General features: G+C 33.2%; 2 protein-coding genes across 2 annotated transcripts; one reads left to right on the top strand and one right to left on the bottom strand.

Annotated features, from left to right (window-relative positions):
* Positions 1-735: 735 nt before the first annotated feature.
* Zif (Zinc-finger protein) lies at positions 736-2,567 on the top strand. Its single transcript, XM_075290612.1, has 4 exons — positions 736-954; positions 1,020-1,894; positions 1,968-2,102; positions 2,165-2,567. The coding sequence occupies exons 1-4, from the start codon at positions 811-813 to the stop codon at positions 2,436-2,438; spliced, it is 1,428 nt and encodes a 475-aa protein (XP_075146727.1). The 5' UTR covers positions 736-810; the 3' UTR covers positions 2,439-2,567.
* A 5,248-nt stretch (positions 2,568-7,815) lies between these two features.
* Spt3 (Transcription initiation protein Spt3) lies at positions 7,816-9,088 on the bottom strand. The gene has a single exon (XM_075290611.1). The coding sequence runs from the start codon at positions 8,980-8,982 to the stop codon at positions 8,026-8,028; it is 957 nt and encodes a 318-aa protein (XP_075146726.1). The 5' UTR covers positions 8,983-9,088; the 3' UTR covers positions 7,816-8,025.
* Positions 9,089-10,201: the final 1,113 nt, after the last annotated feature.

Below are 10,201 nucleotides of genomic sequence, written 5' to 3'. Positions count from 1 at the left end.
CAATTTCAGCCAAATCGCATAAGAATTGCGGTGTATAGGTGCTCAAGACCTCAAATCAGGAGATCGGTTTATGTGGGAGCTATATCAAAACCTTGACCGATATAGCCCATCTTCGAACTAAACCTGACAAAAGACGAATCTGTGTCAAATTTATGCGCTTCACAGACTATCAGTTATTCCGGACGACAGTGCTCGTGTCGAACATATCCCATATATTGTGCACAATATAAGTTAAGTCCGAAGGCATAATCGATACTGCTGCATGCTTATGGGATCGATAACACATTTACCGATTATTTAGTCATCGCCGACATGTCGTATCGATCCGACACATTGTAAGATTCTTTACAAACACCGACATTCCGTCCGGAATAACTGATAGTCTGTAAAGCGCATTAAGCACGATAGCGCCAGTATTGAAGACTGTAGCGTGATTACAACAGACAGACAGACGTCCAGACGAACTTGCTTATATCGTCGTACAATTTCTCCCTGATCAAGATGTATATATATACTTTATATAGTCGGAAATCGATATTTCGATGTGTTACAAATGGAATGGGAAACTTATTATACCCCCATCACCATTCTATGGTGGTGGTTATAAAAATAGCTAGATTTAGCTATAAAAGCTACATTGGCATCACCGTTCATGGAGTGTGCCGCCACGCTGCATAGGCGACATTGAAACTGAAAAATACAACCCTACCAAACATATGTTCGCTATCATATGGATATCGGACAGACAAATGGAGTAAACAATTCACAAAATTAAATCATAATTAACCCATAATCAATTTACTAACCAAAATGAGTATTGAAGTTTCATCGAATTGTTGTCGAATTTGTTTAACACAAAACAGAAAATTGCGTTCATTATATAAGGCAGCAGATGAAGATGATGAATCTCCAAAAGAAATGCTCTTGAAAATTGCAGGAATTACATTGGAAGATGTGAGTACATGGAGATAGACAAAGAGTTTGGTAATAGTATAACCGCATTCTTTCTAAACTTTTAGATGGACAAACACGAAATGTTACCAAAGAATATTTGTAAAAATTGTGAAATGTCATTAAGCATGGCTTACGAGTTTCGAGAGAAGGCGTTACACAGTCATGGCCTCATAGTTTCCTATATGAAGGAAATGCAAATACCTTTCCCAGATGAGGAGGAAATAAATACAGTTTCCAGTGCACCAGAGCAATCAATGTGTCTAAAGATTGAAGAGAAAAATCAAGATTTATCAGACACAGAGATAGATCTTACAACTGCCGTAGATGATAATGGTGAAAATATGAATACCTGCAATTCTCCTTCGCCTGTATTAGATGACAGTTCAATCGATATGAACCTTCACGATCTTATTATTCCCGTTAAAGGTGAAATAAATTTGCCAAGTGATACCGAAGAAGAATATATAGATGACCACATTGAAGATTTGAGAGCCGACCACACTTATGAAGATCTTGAAAACAAGGAGGAGCATGACCAACAATACGGGGAAATTTTGGATTCAAATGATGACAATGATCATCTACAACTAGCAAATAGTACGAATCATAATAACGGGAACAATGATGCAGATGGGAGCGATGATGATGATGATCAATATATAGATGAAGATGATATGCCAAAAGAACTTGACGAAACAAAATGCCAAAATACAAATGAATGGAGTCCATCCAGAAAAATAGATACTGTTGAAATGTTAGAAGAGGATTTGGAAGATCCACAAACGAAGGCGAATAATATTCCACACCGCAACAGAAACACAACGGATGCCAGCAATATTGTGGGTTATATGTGTGATATATGTGGCAACGTTTATTCGAAACGGGGCCGAATGATGGAGCATCGGCAGCGACACAACAAAGAGCCAAGATATGCATGCGAGTAAGTAGAAACCACTAGCGGATAAGCAATCAAGTGCTTTATTATTTAATATATATTTATCTTAATTTTTAAGATTGTGCGGCATGAAATTCCATATGCGTGAACTGTTACGAAAACACATGTACTCCCATAGTGGTGGCAAACCATTGAAATGTGAATATTGTTCCCGCACCTTCTACTATCAAAGTGTATTGAAAGCTCATGAAGCGTAAGTATAAAATAATTGGAAACAAAGCCCCTATTTTACAATCTCTCTCATCTTATTTGTAGCGTCCATAAAGGTGTTAAACCTTACGTTTGTGATGTTTGTGGCAAAGCTTTCAGTTATAGTCATTCTCTGAAGAAACATAATCTAATACATGAAGAGGTCAAGTTATATCGTTGTGTATATTGTAAAAAAGATTTCCGTCTGCAACATCATATGAAACAGCATGAACTAACGAAAGCCCATCAAAAAGCCGTACAATCAGCCAAAGATAATTTAAAAACTGACGAGGGTCATAGTCGAGATATAACCAATGATGTTATCGTGGAAGAAGATTGAATAATTTTGTTTTGTATAGTTTTTAGAATATATATAGATTTAGTGCAGTACTTAAGTAAGGTCTTTACATATTGGTTTCATTACAATTCTCTATCAAGTCATAATTTTACAAATAAAATGAGAAAGTAAGTTCGTCGTAGAGAAAAATTAAAAAAAAAATTCGTGTTTTGGTGAGTTTTAGTATTGTCAGTTATAATTTATTTAGAAATCTTAGGGAAGCTATCCCCAAAAATGAAGTGAAATATGATTAGAAGCTGGAGTATTAAATGATCCATGTTCGACTATCAAAATATTTCACTAGGACAGTCTCGTAAAATATCTAAAATTAATGACTGCTAAGTATTCAAGACAAAGCCTCGAACTAATTTCGCATATTGCCCTTCTAGGGGTTCAAAAATAAAATCTGAATCAATATGCATCATTTATAGCACATCGAATTGGGACTAATCTCATAAATCTTTATGAATTTATATATCTTTTTGACATTAAGAAAGAACCTGATTCTAAATAAAATAGCTCTAGATCTGGATACAAATTTCAATACAAATGGAAGCTACATCAACATTTCTGTCAATCCAAATAATATTAGTGTGAATATTAAATAAACCCAGGCTAAATGGAAATGGTTTCGGCGATGTTGCTGATCGGCGCTGTTCTCTGTGCAATTGGGGAGAAGTAGAATCTCTAGACCACATGATTGGCAGATGCCCAATACTAAGTGAAATACGCTATAAAAATGTCAACACTAGATTTTTAACTCAAAACGAGATTATATACATTTTAAACGGCGGTGAAGATTTTTGCTGGCTACCTTTATACAAATTTATGGTAGAAGCTCTTAATTACAGAAATTAATTGAAGAGTATAATTATTGAATTTACATATAAAACTCGAGTTCCGACAGACGGTTTATGAAAACCTTGCTGTACATTTCTTTGTTTTATTTACAAGAAGAGTAACATTGTAAATATATTTTTAAAGTATCTTTCATAAAGAAATATGAAAATAAAGAAATACTGAATTGAATTGAAATAAACCCAGTATTCGCATAAGCCTAGTACTAAGATCACGTTTTCGCACGAAAAGCTGTTACACTCCTTATAAAACAAACGTTTGCCCGAAATAACTGCGAAATCTTTGATTTGATACAACTCTGATATTTTCTCACTGGAAAATACACAGGCATTTTATTTCCAAAGTCAAATTTAGCAAGGTCTCTTAGTGTGGGTGAGAAACGATCGGCATAGATTTTGCTTAAAATTTATAAAATAGCTCATATAATACGATTTTTACGATTTTTTATTCAATGTTATTATAATTTCTTTATGAAGGCAAATGCAAAACGATGAGAAATATCAGCCAAATCAATACAGATTCCAATTTTGCTCATGTATACAGTGAAGAGCAAAAATATTCACTCAAAGAAAACTTCCGAATAAAAAGTCAAATATCATGCAAAATAAAGTAAATACTTAACCCCTATTTTCATGATGCTCGGCTAGTGTTACGATAGCTAACGAACTTTTATTTATTTTTTATTTATTTATTTAACTCATTTTACAACCAAGCCGAAATGGCCATATACGGTTACAGGGATACTCAAAATAAAGAATTACATTAAATTTACTTTAAAAAAATTATAAAAATAATTAGGACTACAATCAAGGACTGCAAAAACTTGACATATAATTACACCTTAATACTAAGTATATATCTTACTACTATATGTAGACTACGTTACAAAAACAATTTGATATATAAATATAAAAATTTAGGAATTGATTACTACTCTCAAATGCCTACTAACGCAGGTTATTAACCAATAAGTTTAATTATTTGCAACAAAACATTTAATATTTTAAATAATATATATTTTTATGTTAACAATTTTTAATCCTCGAACTTATATATTTGAGTTATTTTATATTTGATTTCTAATTTTTGTTTTATATTTAATAAAAACTAACTAGGACTGCATAAACTTGACATATAGTTACACCTTAATACTAAGTATATATCTTAGGTTATATCTTAGGGAACTACAAACTCGCAAATGCCTACTTACAAAGGTTGTACTATAAATATTGTTATATTGTTTGCTAGACTTGTTTTTATTTATTTATTTATTTTTAGTTTTTTTTTTTTTTTGCTTTTTGTTTTAATATATTGTTTCTTTTTATTTTTGTTCTTGTTCTTGTTTTTTTTTTTTTTTTGGGCAATGTCATGTAAATATGTGCAATTAATGCTGCTCACTTGAACAATAATAATCAACAATTCTTTTGCGAAATGTATTCAAGGATAAATGAAAGGATTTTAAGGAAAGTGGCAAAACATTGAATGCACGGGCTACCCTAACCTGAAATGATCGCTCTAGAATAGGAGTAAGCAATGGTAAACGATCTGACCGATCTACAAAATTGGAATAATTCAATCAGAAAAGCAGGTTCTGACTTTTAAAGACTTTGTAGAAGAATAGCAGATTCCTAATATTTAAAAATTCTAAAAATGTACATCCAAGAAATTCGATAACACATTGAGTAACATGCTGCCTTAAATTCACGTTATATAAATCGAATACCTCTGTTAAAAAGAAGTCTAAGTTTCTTTAAAATATAAGTAAACCTCTACACAATAAAGAAAATGGGCATTATCATTTTCTTCTTCATACATTGAGGGAGATATAGATCCATATTGTAAAGTTTCCGAAGTGTAAAGTTAACCTTAGAAATAATAGTATTACGGCCATTTTCATGTAGCTCCGTTAGGCTTTAACTGCCAGTTAACAGAAAGTAAATTGCAATTATCTTCTCTCCGGTTAACTTTAACTGAAAAATGTTCGTCAGTTAAGTTCCTAACTGGCCTATGGAATATAAAGGCAAGATGACAGCTTCGTCCTTAATACGGTTTAAAAGTTGGTTAGTTAACGGAACACTAACGGAGCTTTATGAAAATAGGGGTTAATATGACTTTCAAACTTTAATTTCCTATCAACTACCACACCAAGACATTTAAGCTCGTCCACAAATTCTATGAAAGCTCCATTATAACATATGGAAACAGATCTATCACAACTGCCGAACCACATCGCCCTTGTCTTATCTACATTCACATTCACAGACAACTTATTTACCCCCATCCATTCCCCCAAGTTACTCATGGAGTAATCAATTGTACTTTGTAACACCTCAACAAAGCCAGAGGAACTTTTAAAAACTTACATGGTCATATAATTCATCCTACCAAAATCTTCATATGTCAGGAACTTAACTCCTGAATATTTTCCAATTAAATACAAACATAATGCTGCAGTTGTCTACAACTTGGTGATACAAAAAAGAAATTAAAATACTTTTTCCTTCCTAAACCCTTCTTTTGCTTCACCTCACTTTTAAGTGGATCTCATCTGGCATTGCGATTTTTACCTGCTCATAAGTGTTCGTGGTCGGTTAATTTTGTCACATATTAAGATTTGAGTGTTTGGGACATAAAAAGTGGTGTGGAGAAGGGTGTAATTTCTAATTCCATGTAAACATTTTTTTTATTTAATGCCGGATCCTGTTATTAAAAGCTGTTCATTTATCTATTCACTCATAGAAAAGTCTGCTACAACCAACAGTCGTGGTTGCAATCTAGCAGACAACAATTCGTATAATTTATACATTAAAAAAATATTTTTTCTGTATATTCCTGCCCTATGATATTTTAAAAGCTCCAAACATTTTATTTTTAAGCCTACATATGCCTTAATTTGATAACTATCAAGATTTTTGTGAAAACATAAGATACATTCTTAAAATATTGTTCTTATACAGGGTGGCCCAAAAAGGACTGAAGGATTAAAAATAACTGTATTTTTTTGTTTTTATTTTTTATTGATTTTTTTATGTTTTTAAGTATTTAATTCATGGACATTTTTTACATTTAAGTGTGAAATATAACATCTTAAATGGTGTCCATTTTCTTGCAAACAAAAATTGGCTCTTTTAACCGCATTTTCCAGTACTGCCCGTAGAGTTTCTGGTTCCAAGTTGCTTATTTCTGCTTGAATATTGTGCTTAGGCTCTTGAATTGTTTGGGGTTTATTGATAGTTGTGTATATCAATAAACCCCAAACTTTTAAATAGCCAACAAAAAAAGTCTGGAGCGGTCAAATCTAGTGAACGTTGAGGCCAAGCAAAATCACAATTTCTGGAAATTATTCGTTCACCAAAAATGTTATGAAGAAGTTCCATGGTCGCTCTTGCTGTATGCACAGTTGCTCCATCTTGCTGGAACCATATGTTTTAATTATTCTCAACATGTGGACGCAAAAAATTTTCTATCATAGTCCTATACAGAGCCCCGTTAACCTTTTCTGGGTGACCCTCCACATCTTCGAAAAAATATGGACCGATAATTTTATCAGCCATAACACCACACCAAACAGTACATCTGGCGAGGTGTAATTCACGCTGATGTAATTCCCTAGGATTGTGAGTACCCCAAAATCTACAATTTTGTTTGTTTACATATATAAACGATATCCTGTAGTTACACTCTTTTGTTTTTTGTTTTTTATTTTTACCCTGAACTAAAACATATTTCAGGTTAATCGAATTTTAAAAATAACAGACAACAATTTCTATTTAAGCAAACACCATTTTCAGCACTATTTTTCGTCTTTCAGCAGATTTTTCTTTCATGTCCATTGACAATTTCTTTGTGTGTTGGACTTTAAAAGGCGATAAGTTCCTTTGGCCGACAAGGGATTTTGCGTCAAATATATGGAACGGTGAGGTTATGTTAGGTATTTGTCTGTTTTATTTGTCACCCACTATGCACCACATAATGAAAATTTTCTTACTAACGTATATAAATGGGTCACTGATTAGTTTAAATACATGGAATCTCATTAAACGAATTTGGAATGCCGAGTCATATTTACAACTGATCTAGCATTTGGTGAGAGGAAGATATCCTGCCAGAGCCCTAGTATCTTTACCATTTATAAAAATAATTCTCCAACGAATGCATGTCACCTTTTCCATTAAGGTGGGTATTAAGTTCGAGTTTAGCCGCTAAAGTGAAAACTACATCTGTAAAAAAAAGCCATAAAATTATACATATTTCTTGCAAATTTTATTATAACTTGATGGGGAATAGCCCAAAGCAAATTTTCACAAAGTTTGTATTAATAAAAATGGATTATTAAAGAAAAGTAATCGTGAAAAAATGACGATTTTAGCGGCTAAACTCGAACTTAATACCCACCTTTAGAGAAAAAGAAACCCAAACAAAACAAATATTTTAGCAAATAATTACGACTTTCCCCTTTCCAGCATAAATTATGCAGTTTTAGCTGATTTTTCTGCTATATCAACTAAACAATGAACAAACATTTGACGGTATTTACTTGGTTTATTTTTGAGTGAATATCAATGATTAATTTATTTGAATTTCGATTTTTTAATAAATTTTAATCTACGGACAATATTGATATGAGTAATTATTATTGAATTTAAATCTTAAGCAACTATATGTGTACGTCAATAAATTATATGTGTTACATCAATATTCGAATCTTATTTTACGGAACGAATTCAGTCTCTTACAAAGCCAAAAATGATCGCCTAAAGTCCGTATCACATGAACTTCTATAGAATCCCACTTTTTTACTGGTCATTTGCCTGAAACGTCTTATGCCTTCATGTATTTCGTGCACACTTATGGGTTTTACAACTTCCATTCCTCGTCCTTGGGTAACTTCTGGACATATATGCATCATAGCTGGGGAGGCACCGGTAGATGTTACTCGACTAAAAGGCTCTGTTATACGATTTGAAGAATTTAATCTCGTCAAAATGGCATAGTCTACAATAACGGCAATAGTTTCATGGGCAAAATATGCCAATATATTCATAGTGGTGGTGGGAATTCTTAAATCGGCCGGCAAATCTAGAAAACGTCTAAATTTATTTTTAATTTTTTCCCCATGGCGGCAGTAGAATGATGTTTTGCGAGCCTCATTGAATTCCAAGTACTGTTGGCCACTTAGAATCTGAGAAATACGATCTGCCCTAAAAAGTCTTCTCGTCCTGTCCTCATCGTACATTTCTGGTACATCAATTCCCAATTCCTCATCGGAGTCTTGTTGATCTAAATCTTCCATAAAATCCTGTGGCCTTCCTGTTCGTATGCTCAAGAATTTCTTTAGAATACGCATGTCCTTTAAATGTTTACGCATTCTAGCTATTTTGACGGGATGATTTCGCATGAGAAATTCAAAGTCAGCCTGAGAAGGACATGGATTATTCTTGCGTTTCATAGCCACCAACGAAGCTTCGTTGAACATTCCTCGCAATTGTTGTTGAAGTATATGCTCCACTAATTTAACACTTTCCATTTTGGGCTGGTCACTGTCTCCAAAGCTGCGCATAATATCGGAGATTTCAGACAGAAGGGACACATTGTCCTCAGCAGTGGGTGTGCCTCCTCCACTTCCTATAATATTTGGTGGCACTATACCACTTACATTGGCTGTATTACTATTGAGATTACTGTTCATTGTGTTATTTAAACAGCTTGTTGACAACTTATTTTGCACATTTCAAAATATATTGCGATTATCTTCATTGGTTCAAACAACAGATGGCAGAGCATTGCCATATTCACGGAACTGCTGACACACAGAAGACTAAGAGAAGACCAAAATGTTCTCTCTAGAGTGAGAGGCGGAGGTATATACAATAAAAATGTAGATGGCGCTGGTAATCAAGTGTGGTGATTTTGTCGTAATAACAATCCTGTATTGTAAACAAATTAAATGAAAGAATATATACGGCCGTAATTTCGGCCAGGCCTTATGAACCCTCCATCATGGATTGCGTAGAAACTACTACTAAAGACGGTCATCTACAATTAACCCTTTCACTACCGATGTCCACCTAGAAGGATATTCGAAAAAGACACCAAATTCTAATTTCCCACTTAGTTTCGATTTATTTCTCAATGTTATTTTAAAGTAGAGGCTTTAATCTAAATAAGCTATAAATATTTTCCATATTGGTGAACACTAAAATACATTTTTCATAACTTCTTTAACAATAAACGAAAAATACGAGAATTTGAGACACTTTTCTACTGTATGTTTCTAGTATATGTATGTTTCTAGTATATGTATGGCCTTATTTTCGTAAGGCCATTTTGTCACAATTCAAGAATCAAATTTTCAGAACAAGCTCATATAGTTCTTGAAGTAATTGAGGTAGGTTCTCAAAATGACAATTTTTGTTCTACATGCTGTTACAACAGAAGAAAAATTAAAATTTTTAATATTAGATTTATTTCGGTAGTGAAAGGGTTAAATTACTTAGGTTGCGGCCGATGGGAAGGCATCTTAAAACTTCTTACCATCATCCTCTAAATTGTAAGTTAGTCCATGCGGGATATAGAAAGGTCGATTAAAAACGCATATATACAGTTCTTGACCGAAATATATGCGGAAGAAATAATTACGAACCGATATGAACTTTTGTGCGGTATTATAGAGCCAGGATTGAAATATCCCAATAAACACAAACGTTTGAAAAATGCTAAATTTCAACAATTTTTCAAACAGTTTTTCAAAGGATTAGGGTAAGATTCAAGTTGAGAAATTGTTGAGAAAATCGCGTTCTCAACATTGGTAGATTGGTACAATTCTTGAAAATTTTGAAGATTTTGCAAAATATTCCTCTCCAACTATGAAATGCTTCATAAATTTTTTATAGAAATAACATTTTGAC

The sequence above is a fragment of the Haematobia irritans genome, chromosome 1 (assembly GCF_050003625.1).
Source record: "Haematobia irritans isolate KBUSLIRL chromosome 1, ASM5000362v1, whole genome shotgun sequence".
Lineage (NCBI taxonomy): Eukaryota > Metazoa > Arthropoda > Insecta > Diptera > Muscidae > Haematobia > Haematobia irritans.
This window is presented reverse-complemented; position numbering and strand designations above follow the sequence as displayed.

Excerpts from the sequence above, each read along its gene's own strand:
- Zif (XM_075290612.1), top strand. The coding sequence starts at position 811 with ATGAGTATTGAAGTTTCATCGAATTGTTGTCGAATTTGTTTAACACAA. Across the intron at positions 1,895-1,967 it reads GAGCCAAGATATGCATGCGA|ATTGTGCGGCATGAAATTCC; the intron begins GTAAGTAGAAAC and ends TTAATTTTTAAG. Across the intron at positions 2,103-2,164 it reads GTATTGAAAGCTCATGAAGC|CGTCCATAAAGGTGTTAAAC; the intron begins GTAAGTATAAAA and ends TCTTATTTGTAG.
- Spt3 (XM_075290611.1), bottom strand. The coding sequence starts at position 8,982 with ATGAACAGTAATCTCAATAGTAATACAGCCAATGTAAGTGGTATAGTG.